The sequence below is a fragment of the Equus caballus genome, chromosome 20 (assembly GCF_041296265.1).
Source record: "Equus caballus isolate H_3958 breed thoroughbred chromosome 20, TB-T2T, whole genome shotgun sequence".
Classification (NCBI taxonomy): domain Eukaryota; kingdom Metazoa; phylum Chordata; class Mammalia; order Perissodactyla; family Equidae; genus Equus; species Equus caballus.
In genome coordinates this window covers 44844175-44866051 of record NC_091703.1, presented here as the reverse complement: position 1 = coordinate 44866051, position 21877 = coordinate 44844175, and the positions used below count along the sequence as shown (strand labels likewise).

Here is a 21877-nt window from a genome sequence, read left to right as displayed (position 1 = left end):
GTTTTTCTGGCCCTGCGCCTGCCTCTTGCTTCATGGATGCCCTTGTTGGACAGACACACACACACAGTGCTATCATTTTCACCAAAGCACAGACCCTAGGACCACGTAGAGGAGCCATCTCTCGCTCTCTGAGCACATGCTCCCTGCCCTACAGCCCTCGGAGTGGGAGAGTGGCTCAGAGAGAAAAGTGAGAGAGTGCAGCCCACTTGCAATCCAGGGCTGGTGGTGCAGAATGACCAGCCTGGGATCAGGATCAGGAACACACCGAAGACCCCATCACAGAGCAGCAGCCCTAAAAACCACCGAGGAGTCGGCAGGGGGAAGATCTCCTTTCCCCATGAGGCTTGGGAATCCCCCACAACAGATGGTCCAGGAACCTACTTTACCTTCTATGGGGTTGCAACTGGCAAGCCATTTGGGAACATGCTTCTCAAAAGTAGAAGACCTGGGACTCTCACACTGCTGTTGGGCCGGTAATAAGGTGATGAGCCTGGCGTGAGGTGGAAGAAAGTATGTCCACTGTAGAGACTGGGTCCTGGCCTGAGAAGGCTGCATGGCCCTGTTAGGGTCTCACCAGATCTTGGAGCTGCACTCTAACTCAGGAAATGGATGGTCTGGCTGAGGGAGGAAAGGATTCTCATTGATCTAGTTGGGGGTTTTCATCAGCAAAATGTCACCTTTTCCCCCATATGAGATGCAACCCAGAGCTGCACAGGCTCCGGATTTGCAGCAGGACAGAACATAAACCTCCTTATAAGCTTGTCCAGGGACTCAGGTGATGTGACATGTCCCCAGCGTGATAGAAGCACCTTTATCTTCCTGATCTCTCTTATCTCTCTGCTATTTTGGTGGATACCTAAAAGGAACCATGACAGCTGTTTGGTCATTCAACTAAATTGTTGGTTAATCTTTTCTGTCTTTCTCTTCCTGCCTCTGCTCCTGGGTAAGGGGAGCATATGGGAGCTGGGACCCCAAGGCATTGAATGTTGGACAGAATTTGAGGAATGGTGATGGAACCGCTCCAGAACCCCAAATCTCACCAACCTCCTTTGCTCACGTCCGCTCCAGCCAAGCTTCTCCAAACTCCCAGCCCCTCTTCTCCTCCCTTCGTGGTGGTTTGCAGAGCCAGAGATGTCCCAGCCTTCAGAACATGTGAAAGATGCTTCCTTCTGCTAAGGATTAATCAGAAAGCTGCTTTCCTTCCAGAAGTAAAGAGATAACTTGCAAACCAGAGAAATGGGCTGATGGCCCTGCTTCTTAGAGTTTGAACTGGCCCAGCCTTGGAGAGCATATTCTGAGTCTGGAACCAGAGCTCTTGACTTGAGGACCCATCAAGGAGTCATACAGAGAAGATGTTTATTTCAGAAATCTGCGTTTACATCACTGAGTCACATATTCTCTCAAGGATCCCAGGATCTCCACCCCTTGCCTGCCCAGAGTGGTTTCACCTGATTCGCTGACTGTGCCTCCCTCCAAGGGAAGAAGCGATTAGATTTCCCGTACTTCAGCCCCATCAATCAACCCTGGAAAAATGGAAACCTTGGGCTTGTCCTGGCTGGGAGGAAAAATACTGTGGTTTTGGGGATTACAGCTCTGGGAGGCAGAGGAATGTCAAAGGCCCAGCCATGTACCATCCAAAGAATCAGAGATCTGGAGAACTGAACAAACCAGAACAAAGAGGCCATTTTCTGCAGACCAGCCACAGTGGTTGCACCTTCCCTGGAGTCCCCAGAATTAGGACTCCCCTTAGAAACAGGCCTTATTTCTTCCCTCAAACAGGCAGGTACCATGCTCTAGGATCATCTGCACATCCTGCTTTCTCTTTTATGGAGGAAAGAAACGTGAATATCGAGTTCAGCCAGCAAGGCAGGTGCACCAGCCTGGCACCGCGGGGCCTCTTCCTCGTTCGTCTGCGGATCTGGCAGGAGCTGGTCCCAGTCGCCTCTGCCGCCTCCTCTGCTGTCCGTCTGCTGGAACCCTGTAGTTGAACCATACTGGATTACTGCTCAGTCCTTGAACACCTCCATTTCCTCATCTGTAAAATGAGTACCAGAAATACCAATCTCACAGGGTTACTGGTAGAACCAAATGGCTAATATCTGTGAAGTACTTAGAACCTGGCACATAGCAAACACTTATAAACGTTAGCTTTTTTTCCCCCAGAACAGCGTCTTGCACGTCATAAACATCTAATAAATATCTGTTGAGTGGATGAATAAATGAATGAAATGCATCTTCTCACTGCTTGCCTCTTTGCACAGGCCACTTTCTCTCCTCAGAATTACCTCCCTCCTCCTCCTTGTCTGACTTGCTTCTGTGTCCTTTAAAAATCAACTCTGGGGGCAGGCCCGGTGCTGTAGTGGTTAAGTTCTCATGCTCTGCCTTGGCAGCGCCGGGGTTCACAGGTTCGGATCCTGGATGTGGACCTACACACCACTCATCGAGTCATGCTGTGGCGGCATCCCACGTACAAAAAAATAGAGGAAGAGGGGCTGGCCCCGTGGCTGAGTGGTTAAGTTCACGTGCTCTGCTGCAGGCGGCCCAGTGTTTCGTTGGTTCGAATCCTGGGTGCGGACATGGCACTGCTCATCAAGCCACGCTGAGGCAGCGTCCCACATGCCACAACTAGAAGGACCCACAACAAAGAATATACAACTATGTACCAGGGGGCTTTGGGGAGAAAAAGGAAAAAAATAAAATCTTTAAAAAAAAAAAATAGAGGAAGATTGGCAAGATGTTAGCTCAGGGCCAATCTTCCTCACCAAAAAAAACAAAACAAAACAAACAAAAAGAACGAAAACTCTCAGGTGTTTTCTCTACGTGGACGCCTTCCCAGTTGCCCTGGCACTAACCTGAGTGTAGTGTTCCTCCTTTGTGCCCCATTGACACTTGACCTCTACCTTCCATCATTGCATTCGTCACTTTGAACGCATCTTGATGGTGGAGGCTGCTGAATCCACTACATTTTGAGGAGCACTTGCTCTGTGAACATCATAATTACATAAAGACTGGAGCTGAAATTTGTTGAGCACTCACAATTTTCCAGTTACTAACGTAGACATATTTTGTGCGTTACCTTCTTTAACCTTCACAAAATTCCTTAGAGGTGGGGACAATTAGAATTATTCTCATTTGTAGGTAACAAAGCTGAGTCTTAGGTTCAGTAACTTGCCAAGGTGAAGGCCATAGCTGAGATTTGAACCCAGGCTTCAGGGCTGCTAACCATTATACAACACTGCCTTTTTGTTCAAACAGAAGTTTGATGTGTATTATACCATTTGCTCAGCAGTCGTATTTTGTAACTTAACTAAGTGAACCAGCAGCTAAAAGTGGGAAGAACTGTGAGCTGTTCTCATGAGGTTTGTCTTTTCTTGTAGGTTCAGACAAGTGGACCTCCCTAGAAAGAAAGCTGTTTAATAAAGCACTAGCCACTTACAGCAAAGACTTTATTTTTGTACAGAAGATGGTAAGCATGCTCATTGCTCACTTGAAATTGAACTTGGAAATGGCATACCTGCAGATACATATAAATATGTGGTCAGCGGTTTAATGCTCTCACAGAAAGCGTGTCTTCCCCCCTCGCTGGTGAAGGATGGTATCTGACATCGGGAGGGCACGGCCCTGACGTCAGGGATGTGGGGAGGAGGACATAAATTATTTGGACATGGCAGTGGTGGGAGTTATTTTTATCTTAATAAAAATGTGTAATTTATGCATTCTATCAGAATAAATAGATCTGGGGCTTCTAGTTCACAATTTATATAATTTATTTCCTGTATATTTGACAGATCTGTCATGTTTCTGACAGAGCTTTTTTCTGGGAAATTGGAGAAGGGAGGATATGTGCCCTCCTCCTAGCCAGTTGCAGAGTTTTGGTGTTGGACCCCTAATCATAGTGACAGTACTAATAAAAATAATACTTTACATTTACAGCATTTCACGGCAAAACAGAACTCTTTCACATAGATGAGATGGCACTTTATATAGCAGATAATAAACTTCATAGGCCTTAATTGGCTGAGAGGTGGTTTAGGCTGAAAGTTAAACTGATTCTCAACAAACCGATGATTTGTTTAGCCATTATTGTGTCATTAAGGTCATTAAGATGTTCGGGTCCACAGAGAACAGGCTCACAGGTGACAGCACCCACTGGCTGCAGGCTGGGCCCATGGTCCCCAGTGGTGTACTTGGTGTATGTCTCTGGTCCTTAGTCCAGGGCCTCGATGGATGAGAATCGGAATAGGTGGGCTTCTTCTCCGACTTGCCTCTGTTTCCAGATCTGCATCTACTCCTGCCTTGCCCTGCTTAGAGGCCCACGTGTTCTTTGCTGCCTCGTCTGCCCAGCAGCTCCCATGCTCTGGTTTTTCTTGTCGCCTTCCCCCAGTGCCCACCTGTCCTAGGCCTCGTTCCTTGAAGGCCCCAGACCTTGTTCACTGACGATGGACTCATGTGTCCTGTTTGCCAGGCAATACAAGTTTTTAAACAAGGTTCTCTGGGACACTATGCTCACTCCCAGAAGATTCTAGTGTAGAAATTCAAGACGTCAGGTGGATATGATGGGGGAAACTTCGGGGAGACAGGACTTACGGTGATGCCCTTCTCATCTCACCACGTAGGTGGCTGTGCTCCCACCCCCAAGGGTACAGCCAGCCTTTTATCTGCTTTCAGGAAACCCACATTATTGAACCCTACCTTGAGCTTAGAGATATATGAACTAAACAAAGGAATTTTTTCTCTTTAAAATACATTTACCTTTGCCCTGTCGGGAGAGAACAGGGAAGGGCTTGTTTCCTGCAAAAACAAGGCTCGTCACACCTTTGCCTTATATTCCTGTTCGACTAAGGAACATTTTTCATAAATAGATTTTCAAGGTCAACAAGTCAGAGTGCCAAACGCATTCAAGCGCATTAAATGAAAAAGCACACTGCTTTATGGGTTAAAAAAAGGAATGAGCTCTCTCTGGACTGACAAGAAAAAAATCTTCAGGCTGTATTATAAAAAAATCAAGTTGAAAAACTGTGTGTGTGCATATATATATACATATATATGTATATATATAGTGTGCTACCTTTGTGAGAAAAAATGGTGAAGAGGAGTATATTTTCGTGTTTGTTGGTATATGTGTAAAGAATTCTGGAATGATAAGGAATTAGTAAGAGGAGCTAGCTGTGTTGCTGGGGTGGGGAGTGAGAACTGAATGGATGGAGAACAGGCATGGGAAGGAGACTTTTCATTCCATATATATGGTGGGGTTTTTTTATTGAACTGCCTAAACCTATTACCTATTACAAAATCAAATTTTCACAAAAGCTTGCTGCCTTGCACGCTGCCCACTGCTGGAGCTGATCTTGAGATGGCTTTCCCGGCAGGTGAAGTCTAAGACGGTGGCTCAGTGTGTGGAGTACTACTACACGTGGAAGAAAATTATGCGGTTGGGGCGGAGGCACCGGACACGCCTTGCAGAAATCATCGATGATTGTGTGGTGAGTGCAGCAGATCGGTCGCGGCTTATGCTGGCCCCTCTCCTACCCCACAGCCAGGTCAGTAAGTGGCTGGTATTTGGTTTGGCTTTGCTGCCCAGGCGGCTGGCTGCAGTGAGTGAGTGATGGGCAGGATTCAGACCCTGACTTCCTGCTATGGAGAGGCAGGGGGAAGGCAGCTTCCGGTTTGACCTGTGGCTCAGTGTTCAGTTGAGGAGATGAGGGTTGGCTTGCGTTCCAAGGCAAGTAGGAGCCAGAGGAGTTAAACCAGGGTGGCCCCAGTCTTCACGTGGTTGATTTATAATGGGTGCCTTGGTCCCCTGGGATACCCCTTCCTGATCCTTCCGTGTCACAGATGCCACTGACCAGAGAACATAACCTGCCTCAGAAAGATGAAGGACTTTACCACGGCTTCCATAAAGCATGGCCCAGGAGGAGCTTTGCCCTCTGGGTAGTGGCAGGAACCCTCGATTAGTGAGAAACTGGTTAGCAGTGTGTACATAGTTCTCAGCCTTACGTCACCATTTATCCCTGACATCAATTTCCTTCGTTAGCACACAGTCCAGAATTGTCTGCCTATTTAGAGTAAGTACGTACTAAAGATCGACATCTTCTCCGAACCCCTCACCTGTGGCTTTGGTAATTACTACCACTCTATCCTTGTGGTTAAGTCCTTTCTTTGCATCCACAGCCAGGAGAAATCTCCTTTTCACATTCTGTGGAAGACATCACCTACCATGTTTGCGTTTGTGAAAATTACATGTCTTATAACAGGTTACTGAACTCCAGTCTGTCACCATCAGAGAAAATGTTTGGAATTCATGAGTGTTGTGGATATTTTTAATTAGATTTTCATTCCCAGTTGTCCCCCAGTTACAAGCGTTAGCACATATGTGGGTCGTTTTCTTTAACAGACACTTACATAGTATTTCTGCATGCTAGGCTTTGTGCTGGGCACTTTACAAATAGTGGCTCATTTAATCACACTAATTCTGTGAGGTAGGAAACTGAGGCACGGAGCCTAAGTAACTTAGCCATGGTCAAATGACTGTGAGTATGTTGTCTGATCTTGATTCGTTTGTGTAATGCTTAAGAGCAGTCAAATGCACAATTCTCTTAGAGAAGTGTAAAAACACTTAATGCTCCAAAGCCTGTGTTCCTAAGAATTGATCCCACCTATGAAATATACACACATATGTAAATTTATATTTGGACCAAGATATCAGAAAAAAATAGACATGTGTGGAATAGGATGGTATTCCCATTCTTTCGATCAGAGATGGCAGTGTTCTATGTTCAGGGTTTCCTGTGACCAGGTCTTTTGTTTGACTGGTTGAAGTAGTGATGTTTTGTCTCTGCATAGCCTTTTCTCATTTGTGGCCTAATGTTTAAAAAAGTACTGTGGCCTCTTCTGGTTCAGGCAGCTAAGAGCAATTGAGTTCCCACAATGTAAACAGCAATATGTATGTAGTGCCGTGGGTGACCCGGAACTAGCCTCTGCCCCATCCCTGGGAGCATATATTCTAGTTGGGAAGATGTGGCATACACAAGTGGAAAGTTTACTGTGAACCCCAAGAGTGTTTAAAAGCAGTGTGAGATGAGAACCAGAAAGTCTTAAATATGGCCTTAAGGACTCTCTCTCATCCAACTCCACCATTCCACAGGCAGAAGGTTGAGGCCCAGAGAGGGGAAGAGGTTTGCTCAAGGTCACACAGAGCAGTGCTTTCCATATGAGTAGAATAGACAGTAAACAAAGAAACACAGAGAATCCTGGCCTTGGAGACCTAGGACCTGGCTCCAGGCTTGCTGACCTATAAAATGGGCAGATGGTTTAGATGATTTGGAAAGTCTCTTCAAATTCTGGAATGTTCTGGGCTCTGTCAGAGTCATGTTTTGGAAGAGGGCAGAATCAGAGAATGTGGTTTCCTGAGGCAAATTGATGTCCCTTCGGCTTGGGTGTGACTAAGTGCCTAGGACAGTGTCTGGCATGATACGGGCGCTCAATAAAGTCACTCTGGGAATCACCCTGGGTCACAGCAACTATCCCTCTCTGAACTCACTGGAGGGAGACAAGGTGAACAAGGGGATTCTGAGCAGAGGAGTGCTGCTGAGGAAGATGTTACCAGACAAAGAGAGGCGCCATCTTGGGCCAACCAGGCTTTGAAGGTGGGTGGAAAGGCCCAGGCCAGCATGCAGCCTCAGAAAGGATTAAGATGGTGCCCAAGGGGCCACACCTTCTTGGGTTTGTTCCCCAGGAGCAAGTATTAGGATGGGTCAGAGGCATCCACACCCTCCTGACCTGAGCTTGGGGAGAACAAAAGCCTGTGTGCAGAGATGACTCAGGCCCACAAAAACAAGAAAATCTTGATTTCAGGCCAGCATGGTAGCTCACAGCTCCTTTTTGGGCACTGCGAAGGCATAGTCAGCCTTCTGAGGATAGTTTGCCAAGTAGAGACGAAAAATTGGGACCATGCTAGGACGGGGGAAGATGCAGAAGGCACAGTCCTAGGACAGAGGTCCTCCTCTTTGTCTTCTGGGACACCTGGGATAGCTCTCCTGGTCTTGTGTTCTCAGTGTTTTGTTAAAGGGACCGGTGACCATTTCCCCCCATATGGAACATGCTTAGGTAGCTCAGGGACTTTTGTGGGGAGACAGGGGCAAAAAGGAGAGTTTGTGAGGAATGACTACTCTTCAGGTAGCCAGAAGGTCAGCAGAGCATAACTCTAACCCAGCAGGGTAGTTTGACTTCTGACCTGAGGCCGTCACAGGCCCTTCACCCTTAGGGACAGAAGAAGGGGGACCAAGGTGGGCTCTGTTAAGGAGGTGGGAGGACTGTGGGTCTGGCTGTGACCCATCTTCAGCACAATTTAGGAAACCAACTTCCAAGTCAGTTAACTGCCTTTGGAAGGGCTCCGAGAGCAAAGTTCACTCGTGGTCTTCCCACCTAAGTTACTTCTAGCATCATCGGGGGCTTGGGAAGCATCCTCTTGCCCCTTGATATTTAAAGGCAGCTGGCCAATGGTTTTGAGAGGCTTAGGATCTCTGTATTTGAGATGAAAACCTAAACCACGTGCAGATGGATAAATGTGCGCCTGTGCACATCTGCTACAGGACCAAGGGGTGAAGGAGGCTGAGGTTTGGAATCAGATAGTCCGGGTTTTAAATTTCAGTTCAACTTCTTTACCAGCTACGTGACTTTAGGAAAACGAGTTCTCTGGCCAACTTCCCTATTTGTTTAAAAAAGAAAAATTTGTAGAGTTGTGAACGCTAGAAATGTTTGTGTGTGTCTCTGTGTGTGTTTAGTGCCTGATTCATAGCAGGTATTCAGTATGTCATCACTGTCATCATCATTAGTGACTATAACACTCAAATTTGTGTCTTTGAGTAAATTTTGGTTGAGCATTTATATTTTAACTTACACATTTCTCATACTGTGAATTCTATTTGCATGCCTGAGAAATAAAAATATCCTCCTCCTCAAGGAACTCTGATTGTGGACTCTCCCTGCCCTGCGTCTGCCCACTTTCTACCAATTTTGAAATATTGCTGAATGTTTCATTTCACAATCCATCGTAAAATGGCCAACTTGTTGATACAAAGTTCTACATGTTGGGATTTTTGCCCTCCTATCTTTGTATCTCTTAGTCACTTTGGTGAGCCATGTGGCTTGATTATAAATCATTTTGTGGACATGTGGAGATTGCCAGTTGAAATAAAACCAATCTAAATTCCTGAGACATATATTATCACAGTACAGTTTAATTTAATCTGTAATTTTGTGGCTATATAGAATGTTTCTTCTAAGAGTTTTCAAGCCAAAAAATGACATTATGAGAAAGTTGTAATTACAAGAGTTATACCATGAAACAAATGCCATTGTCACTTAAAGTTTTATGTGATTTGTTTTAAATGCCAAGCTATAGGCTATGCTCTGCCCAGTAAACTGGTATTTGGGATCACCAGGTCCCAGTTCTGTAAGGAATGGAGTGAACCCTTGGAGTCTGACATAATATGGTTTTACCTGAAACTCTGAGATTGGAAGATGGTGGTTTCATCCAAGAATAAGAAGGTTGAAGTGAAATCAACCTCTATGTTCTACACTTGTCAGAAACCTACAGCTTATAGTATCATAAATCACTCTATAAAATGTGTTAGACCTATGTCTGTATTAATTGAAGTCTTTCAGCAAATGTAATCGTTACTAGTTAACCCAGTGAAAACTGGAACCATTTCTTAAATACACCCTGTTACAATATCATCTCAAATAATGCATGTATATATATTATTAACTATGGACAAGATTGATCCAATGAGTGGAGTGTTCAATGCCCCCATATTCACTGACGTTGTCTTTCTACCCCACCTCCAATCCAAACTGGAGAGAGAAAGCTTGTGGTTTCTGTATCCCAGGGTACCATTCCACTCAGAAATCTTTATTCTTCTTGGAAATTCTCACTTCTGGGTTTTAAGAATCGTAGCCTCACCCAGATGAGCTGTTTGGGGTAAACCAGACTGGAGCCCATGTGCTTTAAGCTGTGGGTGTGCAGAGAGAGCCTGGCAGAGAAAGATGACCTGTCAGGTTAGAGGCGGCTGGACATGCCTTTCGTTTCCTCGTTTGTAAAATGAGACGACTGTTTACAGCCTATTCCATGACATAGTAAATGTGAGAGTGCTTCATAAACTGTAAAGTGCTGGAAGCTGAAATGAGGTTGATGTAGCATAGAATTCCCTTTCCCTCGTCCTCAGGCCTTTCTGGGACTGGAGGAGCCAGCATCCCTCTCCCCACAGTGAGGATGGAGAGAGCAGAATAAGGTACTTAAACCAGAGCTAGAGTGAGAGCGTCCTAGATCCCTGCGCTCCATCCCAACCCACTGTGGGTACCGACTCCAAGCTGCTCCCGTAACTGACCGTTGTGTTAGCCTCGAGGAAGGCGGGGGCTTTCTGCTTAATTCTCCGCCTGGGTGCTGTTCTGAAGTAGAGGGAGGGCACACAGTAGCAGAGAGAATAATGAATCGTAGAAAATATTTTTCTTGTTGTATTTCATAGGCCTCTGGAGGGCATCTGTCTAAGCCCGTGTTCAGAGACACCCTCCCCCAAAAATAAATGCGTTATAAATAAAAGTGAATATCCCCTTCCATTTTCTCTCCTTTTCAAAGTCATTGTGGTTCACTCTTCCATTCTGTTTCTGACAAGAGCAGAGCAGGAGCACATCGGAACACAGTGTGGCACAGGCTTTCCACGGGCCTTGGGTCAAATCAGATATCTCGGGTGTTTCGCATGGAAGTGAGTTATAAAGCCTATAAAACAAATTATGATAGGTCTTTAGTCTCTCTCCATAGGGTGTCCACAGTATTGCTTGAAAACCCTTGAAAAACACTTGAAAACCCTCTGTACTGCTCTGGGGAGACAGCTGCACATAAGGGGGCAGCCTGCGGGGGTTTTAGTCAGGTTCCAGGTCTGCTCATCTCCAGCAAGGGGGAGAAACTCTGCAGACAGAAATCTCTCCTCCCGGCCGTAGCATCTTTTTACATAAGTCATGGGGGAACCCAAAGTGGGGCCAAGGGACTTCCTTGACCTCAGAATTCCAAGCATCCAGTGACCAACAATATAGAGACTGTATCCCTCCCCACCAGGCTCTGTCAGCCGTTCCTTATGCAGAAAGAAAGCAGTGCAGCCCCAGCCTCCAGCCCCTCTCTCCTCTCCTGGCCTGTGGGTTCTGATCATCACTAAAAATGCCATTTGGGGATTTCCCCCTTTTTGCTTTTATTGCCTTAACACCAGACGAGTGAAGAAGAAGAAGAGTTAGAGGAGGAGGACCCAGAAGAAGATAGGAAATCCACAAGAGAAGACGAGAGCGAAGTGCCAAGGTCCCCAGAGCCGCCGCCAGGCCCCATCCTGGCTCCCACAGAGGGGCCGCCCCTGCAGGCCCTTGGCCAGCCCTCGGGCTCCTTCATCTGTGAAATGCCCAACTGCGGGGCTGTAAGTGTCTCCGCGTCCTCGGGGATCTGGGACTAGCGAGGGCCATATGGGCCATATGGCTGTGCCCGGCTTTAAGAGACGATGCGTTTGGGAAAGGGTGCCTGCCCTTTGAGCGGTGAAAGTTTGTCAGAAGGACTTCCACATTGCCTTGGTTTTCCTTCTTTCACTCCGTTTCCTGATTCATCTGGCCAGCAGATGTTTCTGGAGTGAATGTGTGGTCCGTGTCAAGCGCTGTGCTGCTCAGAGGACGCAGAGTAGGTCCCTGCCCTCTGGAAGTGTGTGGTTCAGAGCTCTTCAGCGGCGATGCCCGTGGCTCGCAGCGAGCCTTGACCTCCAGAACTTAGACTGCACATGTGGTGCCTCTCCACTCCCCTGGGCTGTGTGTCGCACCGGGTCGTGCCCTGTGAACGTGCATTTAAACGCACTGGGGGAGCCCCCAGGGAAGGATTGTCCTTTTATAACATAATTACGAAGATTTAGCTAAAGTTTATCTTTTACCCTTTGGAGAAAACAAAAAAGATTTCTTAAGCAAATTAATCATGTAAAGGGGCTGAAAGGGAGTCTGTGTAATTAACCTAGTACTTTTCAAGTACGTTAAAAGCCTCATTTAGCTAAAACAAAACTAATTCACCATTTGATCATTCTTAGCACTAAAGCGAAGGCCTTACAGAATCTGTACTGCCTCGTCTATGGCTCCCTGTGTATTTTAAAGGATATTTTTTTTAAGTTGTTAACTTTGGACTCTCGGTCCCCCGTTGGTCTCCCACTCGTCAGAGTTATTAAGCTTTTCCAAAATCAGGTTTCTTAAAGTCGGGCACGCCTATAGAGGCACATTATACAGTATTACTCAAAAAATGAAAATGTTGCTCCTTTCACAAGAAGTCCGTTTTCCTCAAATTGCTGCTTATCTCTGCTTGTGCATTATATGGAACAATACTGTTTTCCATAGTGTATTGAATGCTGCTTATTGAGTCTGTCACTTAGATGAAGAAAGCAGCAGTCTTTAAAATATTTAGATCCTAAAGCAGAAATTCACTTGATTTACATTTAAGGAAAAATGAATAAGTAAAAAAAAAAAAAAGATGTACACATTTTGCATTAGCTTTGAAGAGCATAAGAAATTGCTATCTCGTTTCTGTCTTTGATGTTTAATGACCTGGACACTTCACTCCATCACTGCCCTTCTGTATAGAGTGCTTCCGTTCAGAGATGATTAAGATGTGACTTTAAGTGACAGTATTTCTGGGTGAATGGATGCTTCCTCGATTCATAGTTTTTGCGTACAGTAAATCCTTTACTGAGTGGGAAGTCATCTTTTACTCTTCCCTATCAGAAAGGCTCGGCAAGATGGATGTTTTTTAATGACTTTTAAAAATCACAGGGAAAAAAACGGTGTTCGTTTTAATCCTTGCGGAACCGTGGAGGTTTGGGTTGCTAAATCAGCAGCAGATTTTTTTCCCTGTAAGACCATAAATAGAGCTCAAGGGCTTAAGGCAGAGTAACCCCCTATAGCAGGGCGGCTCACTGGCGACCACCATTACCTGATGCATTTAACAAGCCACAAGTCAGGGCTCTTGGAATTCCGGAGTATAGATTACATCACTTTATAGCAGTGGTTCTCGACTGGGAATCATTTTGTTCCTCAAGAACATTTGGCACTGTCTGGAGACAGTTTTGTCAGGACTGGGGCGGTGCTACTGGCATCTGGTGGGTGGAGGCCAGGGTGCTGCTGCTGGACATCCTACATGACACAGCCCCCCACAACCGTGAATTATCCATCCCTAACGCCAGTAGTCCTGAGGTTGGGAAACTTGCTCTATGGCAAGCTTCAAAAGACTGTCCAGGTCCTCTTCCTTTTTATTATCCTGTAGTAAATTTGGGAGGTCTGAAACATTGCCTCCCCAATAGGCTGCTGACTGGGGCTTGGACCAGACATAGAGAATATGTCAGAGCAGCTGATCAGTGTCTTTCAAACTGGGTTTCATGGGGCTCCAGGGCTTCCTGGGGGGAGAGAGAGCTGGGCAAATAGGCTCAGTTCTGGGGTGCTGTCTCTATTCAGCCAGAGCACCTCTGCTTTTAACTTTGAGCGTTTGAGTAAGACCTGATGTGTCTTAAAAAAAAAAAAAACAGAAAGAAAGAAAGAGGGAAAGGAAAAAGAGGTGGAAGTAGTTTCTGACTTTAAAAAAATTGAAAGCTAGTCCAACCTCCTCATTTTATAGATGGAAAAAAATAAAGTGTACAGAGGAGAAATGGCCTAGCAGCCTCCCAGTTAGACAGAGGTGCTGGGTCTAGCCCCCAGGTCTCCTGACTTGTGGACGTCAGCTTTATCCTTCATGCTGTGCCTCATCCCCTCTCGTCTTCTGGTTATACCAACGATGGGATTTTTATTGGCACAGCATTTGTGATTGTGGTATTGATCTCTACTTTCTGTGGCATGTGCCCAAAGTTTGCTGATGTCAAGCCCCTGTGCCCTGTCGTTAGACTGTTTCAAGTATCACATGTTTTACCATTGAGTAACTAATAACCCTAATTTCCTTTTCAGGACTGTAGATGTCATGTCACTCCCTTTCTTCCCCAGGTGTTCAGCTCTCGACAGGCACTGAACGGCCATGCCCGCATCCACGGTGGCACCAACCAGGTGACCAAAGCTCGGGGTGCTGTCCCCTCTGGGAAGCAGAAGCCTGGCAGCGCCCAGAGTGGGTACTGCTCGGTGAAGAGCTCGCCCTCTCACAGCACCACCAGCGGCGAGACAGACCCCACCACCATCTTCCCCTGCAAGGAGTGTGGCAAGTAGGTGGAACTGGACCAGGGACTGAATCTAACTTTGTGATGGATAATTGCTCTGTGAAGCCCATGACAGGGTGGTCTGAGGTTTCTTCAACTAACTCCAGACTCTCCAAAGTCCCCCTCATACCATCCTTGGGGTCTGCGTGGTGCCTCATGCTGGGTAGACCCTGTCTCTGACTCAGAATATGATCATTCTGATGTCTGAAAGCCTAATAAGGATGGATAGCTTCAGAGAGCAAACCTCTAGTTGCAAAACTTCACTCTTTTCCAAAAATGGTGTGTGGGACTCTGATTCCCACTTCTCTTCACACCCAAACCGTACTCACTAGTGTTGTTCTGTTTGTGTCCCTGTGGAGTGATTTCAGAATGGCTCTAAAACACCCAATCAGGAACTCTCTGGAGCAGAGATGGCTTCCCTACCACTAAACTGCTCATTCCTGCACTGGGGGCAGACATCACTAATCAATTGCTACACTCTCTGCTACCACGTTAAAACAGGACTTCAAATCCTTTCCATCAAATGCTTCAAGCTGACACAACCAATTGATCAGAGTTGACTCGTGATAAAACCTATTTGTCATGCCTGCCCTTTTAAGTATAATTGCAGACAACAACTAAGAGGGGAAAACCAACAGTGGGTAGTAAAAATAACAACTAACATTTAGTGAGCACTTATTTTGTTACATACTTTATGTGCGTGAGCTCATTTAATCCTCACGCGGAAACACCATGTAATACAGATACTATTTTTACCCTTGTTTTACAAATAAGGGTTAAAAGTTAGTAAAATGACTCGCCCAAGGTCACACCACCAGTAAGAGCAGAGCTGAGATTTGAACCCAGCTGGCTTCAGATACAGATCCTGGGCTCCTGACTGCTGCTCCATCCCGTTGTTTTGCTTGTTTATTTACTTTAGGTAGAAAATATCTTTGATAGTAAGATGCACGCGGTTCCCTCCTACAGCCTCCGATACAGAATTCCAAATTACTTCTCAGGGAGTTGCCTGGTGTGGAGGGGTGTCACACTGTCAGGAGGGACATCCTTTAGGAGCCCTGCTGAGTGTCTCTTCCCATTATCTCCAGTGCCTCAAACACGAAGAGAAATGTTACCTGGAGAGATGCCGACCAGGTAGCTGCTGAAGCCCTACCAGGAGAACATCCCTCATTGTATGAGTGAGGCCAGCTGGGACCTCTACTTGTGAGACATCCTGCTAGGATATTTCAGGCAACTTAACAGTAGCTGCCATTTGTTAGGTACTCACTGTTCGCCTGGCACTGTTTTAAAGGATTTTTACACGTATTGATTAATTTAATCTTTAGAATAGCCCAATAAGGTAGGTACTTTCAGTAGCTTCTTTTTTACAAGCAGAGAAACTGAGGCACAGAACGGTTAAGTGGTTTGTCACGGTGCACAGCTGAGTGGGGACTGAAACCGAGCAGGGTGGCCTGGACGTGCTCTTAGCCTCTCAGTAAACCTGACTCGTTCGCTGGCACCCGCCAAATGTATTGGCACTGGCGGCTCTCTTTCCCTCTGTGAAGGCCAGAGATGGAGGAATGGCTTTAGGCTTTCAGAGCCTGGGCGTGATATCATCTTCGCGTCACCACGGAAGAAATGAGCCCTGGATTGACCATTAGGTTTATTTACTTGAAATAATGGAACCTCTCCAGGCAGATCCTGTTCTCTCCCAGCTGTTTGCCCTGGGGTGGGAGAGGGGGCGCATGGGGTCCTTGAAGAGGAGCCGGCACCGTCCACTCTCTCAGCTCAAACAGGCTGCTTACTCCTTACTCCACCAGGTGGAGACAAAGGACATTTTAACCAACAAAAGTTAGTATTTCAAGCTTTCTGTCTTTCAGTAACATCCATTAAACGTTTTTCTTGTTTTCTTTTTATGTTGCCTGGGACCTTTTTCTACCATAACTCCAGTTAATATTTTATAGAAAATAGAAATATTTTCTGTGGTTTTTCAGACCAGGAATAACGTTAGGCGAATGTTTGCAGAAAGCCTCTGTTAGCTGCTGAAGTCGTGTTCATTACACTGAACAGTTTTCAAGGCGTCCAGTTGTGATTCATTGATGCTGTTTGACCCAGGTCTTAGAAATCAGGGGTTTTTTTCCTTGATGAGCTCAGGAATGAATACAATACAGAGTATTTATGCCACCGCCTCTCCAAAAACAAGCAGTCTTAGATCTGGCAGACTTTTTCTGAGAAGGGTTCATATAGGAATATTTTAGCTTTGCAGGCCGTGCTGTCTCTATCACAGCTGCTCAGCTCTGCCATTGCAGTGCAGGAGCAGCCACAGAGGATCCATAAACAGACGTGGCTGTGTTCCAATAAAACTTTATTTACAACAACAGGCTATCCGTCAGCTGGATTTGGCCCACTGATCACAGTTTGCAGACCCCTTATCCCAGGGTTTCTCAACCTCGGCTCTGACATTTGGGTCTGATAATTCCTTGTTTGGGGAAGAGGGGCTGCCCTCTGCATTGTAGGATGTTTAACCGCATCCCTGGCCTCTACCCACTAGATGCCAGAAATACCCCCCTCCGAGTTGTGACAAATGTCTCCAGACATTGCTAGACGCTCCTGGAGAGGCAAAACCACCCCCAGCTGAGAACGACTATTTCATTCTAAAGCAAACAGTAGGAAATTATGATAAAATGATGGCCAAGAACAGGGGATCTTAGGTGAAAAGGAGTGGAGCGTGCAGCTCAGAAGTCAGGTCCATAGAGACAGAAGAGGGGCCTTGGGTTTGGCTACACAGAGTTACTGGTGACCTTGAGAAGGGCACTTGGGTGCAGTGGAGGGCACAGCAGGCCAGGTGGAGAGGGTAGAGGAAAGGGGAGCTATGCCAAGTGTGTGCAGGCAGATCCTTGAAGAATTCTGCCTGTGGAAGAGCAGAGACAGAAGCCAAAGGTGGGTGATGGGTTGTTTCATGATGACTGTCAGAGCTTGGCCCGATTTGGGGATTGTCAGGTTGGTTAGTGATGGAGAGAGAAAGGGGGAAGCTGAAGGAGAAGGGCATGTGCTCCAGACCACAGATGAACAGGGGAATTCATCTTCCATTGGCACAGGGAGGAAGACTGACATGCTATAATTGTGTTCCTGTCCCCATCCCTTTTCCCTTGTAGTGCTTGGAGGGAAGAGGTGACAGTTCACAGGGGCAGGAGGTCCTAGGAGCTAAGGAGCTGGGGACTCGGTCAAAGCCATCCCAAACCAGATGTCAGACCACACGCCCTTTATCCCCCGTAGGATGGCTGGATATGCAAGAACTCGGATCTTCTGAATTTCACATGCTGCTTTTTCTTCATTTTTAGAGTCTTCTTCAAGATCAAAAGCCGAAACGCGCACATGAAAACTCACAGGCAGCAGGAGGAACAGCAGAGGCAAAAGGCTCAGAAGGCAGCTTTCGCGGCTGAAATGGCAGCCACAATCGAAAGGACTACGGGGCCAGTGGGGGCGCCCACGCTGCTGCCCCTGGACCAGCTGAGCCTCATCAAACCCATCAAGGACGTGGACATCCTCGACGATGACATGGTCCAGCAGTTAGGAGGCGTCATGGAAGAGGCTGAGGTTGTGGACGCCGATCTCCTCTTGGATGATCAAGATTCAGTTTTGCTTCATGGTGACACGGAACTGTAAAGCCCTGTTTGTCACTTAGAGACAGCGAAAACCCACGGCCTCCGTCTTCATTAATCAGGAAACCTGGACTGACTGCTTGTTTTGTAACCATTTTAAACTACCTGTTTAAAAAGTGGTCGTTTTCTTGCAGTTTAGAAAAAAAATTCCAGTTTCTTTTCCTTTTATTTAAAAAAAAATTTTTTTTTGTTTTTGCGGGAGGTTAGGGGGAATAAATAATTGGCACAACTCTATTTAAGAGGTGTTTCATCTGGGCTACATTCCCGTGAAATCATTCCTGGCAGGGAATGAACCTGACATTCGTGTTCTTTGGCTTTCAGATGTCAACCATCCTGACTGCCTTTTATCCCAAAGCTTGCAGTGGGTGTGTGTATGGGTGTATGTGTGTGTGTGCAGCAGGCTGCCCTCTTCATGCTGGGGCTTTGGGCCATCCTCTCCCACCAAGAGTTATTTTTGTTCTGACCTCCTTCCGTAGTTTGCGGTCGCTTGGCGCACTCTATGCTAGGGGGTAGCTTTCCAGAGAGCAAAGCAAGCTCTCGTGGTCCATGGCTTTCCTCTAGCACACACGTCATTTGAAAAGGTGACCAAATGTGAAAATAACTTTTCTCCCTGCCTTGTCTGTCACTCATTGGCCTGTTTCTCGGAACTGAGTACTGTATGATTTCCAGCTTGCACTCCACTGCAGGGATTTTCTAAAGACCTGGTTCATAGAGCAAGTGTGTCCTCTTCCATGTTCCCTGGAGATCAGTTGGCTCTGAGTTGTGGGTTCACAGAACCGTGTTTCGGCGTGAGCCACCTGGGGACCCACCTGGAGGAAGATGAGCCCAACATTAAGTTGCTAGGGCTGTCTGTTGGGAGGGTGGTCGAGGGGCACACAGAGAAGTATCTGGAATGCCAAGAAGTGTTCTTTTGCCCAAAAACTAGATCGAAGAACCCATTCCTTTTTGCACTACTGTTAATCGTCAGTGGAGTTCTGAAATTCCTTTGTGCCACTTGGAAGTACCGTGAAACCTCATTCACTGGGATTTTGCTGTAATTTTCTTGTGCTGGAAGGAAGTTTACCTTGACGCTAGCTACACGAGAAAGGATTTTCTAACAAATTTGATAGCAAATACAAGGGAAATAGCATTAAAGGCCAATAAAAATGGCTTCAGATATCATTTCAGCTACAATGTTTGCATTCAAACAATGAATGTATTCATTAAAGTCATTTACCAAAGCACTTCTAGAATTCTCCAAGCCACATAACTCTGCTTCCTCCTGTCCCTGTAGCAGGGTTCCTGTTTGTACTTGAAGGTAATAAACCTGTAATCCTTCAAAAATGACTTTTAGCTCAGGCTTTTGAGCTGAGTCAGACTGCCGCAGCCCACGGGGGCAAATGAGCGTGCGCCTTCAGACTGGGATGCAGCCCCAGCGCAAGCAGACTGCTTCTGGGGGCTCCCCCTCAGCGTTAATGCATGACTTCCAGAGCAGAGGCTTTCAAGCCTTGCTCCATCCCAGGTAGGCTGGTTCCCCAGCTCGTGTAGGTGTGGCGATCATGCCAGGCCACTTTGCTGGCACATTAATAGCTTGACATTAGAATGTCAGCGGAAGCATGAGGACAGGCCTCGAGCACCCTTTAAGTTTGTCTCTGCAAAAGCATTTTGCGCACACTCATGGCCCGCAGCGGCCCCACACAGACAGTGTTCTCTGAATCTCAGGAAAGCCACAGACAGAAGATACATTCAAAGGTTCTTTTCATTTCCATCACTCTGTTTTCAGAAAAGAGGTTTTGGAGGTTTCCTTCATCTTTTCTTTAGGGAAAAGAAAAGGGTGTTTTATTTGCTGCCATTTCAGACAGATGATTCTGTCCTATGTTTTGAGTTCAGAACTGCGTGGGCCGTGTGCATCAACTTTGTGGCAGAACTATTCCACAACCATTCCAGCTGTAGTATCAGCTGATCTCATCTGTTCCAGCGACTACTTCCCTCCTCTTGCGGATGTATGAGAGTGATTCTGGAATGATTCTGCTATGGGGTCTAGGAAAGCTTATCTATCAAAGGAGCAAACAGCCAGAAAACTGTTTATAAAGCAAATGTGTTCGTTCTGTTTGGAGACTTGCCCAGCCGTTCCAGTTTTAAACATTAAAAATAAACTGAGTTGCCAAGGCAAAAACATAATGCACAATTTAATTTTGATTTTCCATGCAGTATAGTATTTAAGCATTTTTGACTTGAAATAACCAAAGAACTCCTCCTTAAAGAGACAGTTCAAATTCCTGAATTAGTGTTTCTTGACAATATCAACTTAAAGAATTGACTTCATAGTAAAATATTGCACTTATTTTTTTTCTGAAATGATTCTGCCTGCATGTCTGTGATGTGTTTTAGCTTCCCCCCGACTCCTCCCCCCTTCAAAGAACTTTTCTTCCTAACGGTTAATGTCTTCAACACAATTACTGTTTACTATAGGTGGTTTTTCATTAGTGAATTTAGACCTCTTTGAGAAAGCTTGTATATAAAAAGTTAACAGATATATTTTATGGAAAAACTCATCTTATTTTCAAATATATTTAACTGCTGTTATATTTTATTAGAGGAAGGTTGTAAATATTTTCTAGGAGTTCTATTGTAAAGAAAAGTATTTTTGAAAAAAATTAATGTAATAAAAAGGAAAACATTTTTAAATAGTGCTTGTGATTGCTTCCTGTCCTGGCTTCGTTATGTTCTATTCTCAGCAAATGACTTGCATGCCTTCTCATTTCAGGATGTAATTTATTCAGGTTTGCACTATTATAAGTTGACATCATAATATCTAGTGTGCTTAACTGTATCTTCCCCGGAATGCAGGTCCCTTTGTCCATATCAAAAGCACTATGTATAGCATATTCATAATTTTTCTTTTGTATGTGTGTATTTTTAATAAGGATTTTATGTAACATTTTGGCAAAAAAAGAGGACAGTATTTTCTAGTGAATTTTATAATACATTTTGCTAAAAATGTTTCTTCCTAGGTCAGTTTTTGTTAAGGTGAACCAAAAGTCTTATTTTACCAGGGGTTTAAAAAAAAGTTTGAAGCTTGAAAGCAAAGTTATATTTAAACATCATATGTAACAAATAAATAAAGATGTTTTATAGACTTGTCCTAAAAAGGTGCATTCCTTAAAAACAAAAACAACTGGGGCATTCTAGGTTGGTTTTCCCCCAAGTGATAAGCATTTTTCTAAATTGTCACCATGATTTTTTTCAGAAAGAAAGCCAGGAGAATTTTACTTACAAGGTTCCAGTCATTAGCCCTCTCGGGAATTTATTACACTTCCTATAGATAGTCCTTCATCAAATAGAGATGTAACCAAATAGACACTGTCATATTTATTTGTGAAAACCTGATTCAATATTGCATCGGCTGCTCTGGAAATAAAATGTTATCTTTTTGAGTTCCATTTGGCTTAAACATTCCTTCTTTCTAGCCACTGAAATGACTTCTCCATTCTGGATAAATGCTAATTTACCTCTTAGTTGGTTTGCGTAGACTGGTTGAGAGATCTGCTGATCAGATTTCATGCTCATGAAAGTGCCCCCACCCCCACCCTGGGGGCCAGGACATACATTTCCTCTCCTTGACCAGTGTGTGAGCCCCTTGAAGGGTTGGTGGTCTCTAAACCCTAGGACTGAGACCTGCAGTTTAGAGAAACTCAATGTCACACACAGGTCTCTCACAGTGAACCCTCCACAAACCCCTGTCCACCCTGGTTTATATGCATTGCTAATCTGGATTTCCAGATTCTAAAGAGTGTGTTGACTTTTTAATGGTCAACGACAAACTGGGCGACATCTCAAATTCTGGATTTTATACAGTTTGCTTTCAGTGGGGCATACCTGTTCAAGAGCTTGATCTTCTAGGTCCTTTTGGGTTTTTTAACTTTCATTTTAGCTCTCAATTTTAGAGAGTCCTCTATCAAATAAAATAGCCAGTCCTCTAGACGCAGTGTGCATTTAGCTAGTATTGTAGATTTA

The 21877-nt window shown here is 45.4% G+C and overlaps 1 protein-coding gene and 1 long non-coding RNA gene across 42 annotated transcripts in view; one reads left to right on the top strand and one right to left on the bottom strand.

The window, feature by feature from the left end:
* The window catches only part of TRERF1 (transcriptional regulating factor 1), a 195544-nt gene extending 174241 nt beyond the window's left edge, over positions 1 to 21303 (top strand). For 20 of the 41 annotated variants that reach the window (XM_070245565.1, XM_070245580.1, XM_070245569.1 and 17 more), the window contains 5 exons: positions 3378 to 3466; positions 5370 to 5483; positions 11262 to 11459; positions 14038 to 14249; positions 17561 to 21303. In XM_070245565.1, the coding sequence (XP_070101666.1) occupies positions 3378 to 3466; positions 5370 to 5483; positions 11262 to 11459; positions 14038 to 14249; positions 17561 to 17885 (938 nt within the window). In that variant the 3' untranslated portion in view covers positions 17886 to 21303. Of the gene's footprint in view, positions 1 to 3377; positions 3467 to 5369; positions 5484 to 11261; positions 11460 to 14001; positions 14250 to 17560 lie in introns of all 41 variants that reach the window. The other 21 variants (XM_070245577.1, XM_014734417.3, XM_005603917.4 and 18 more) reach the window with 2 other exon arrangements.
* The window catches only part of LOC138919651 (uncharacterized), a 24496-nt gene continuing 3958 nt past the window's right edge, over positions 1340 to 21877 (bottom strand). The window contains exon 3 of the long non-coding RNA XR_011430037.1: positions 1340 to 1978. This is a non-coding gene — a long non-coding RNA (uncharacterized lncRNA). The remainder of the gene's footprint in view (positions 1979 to 21877) is intronic.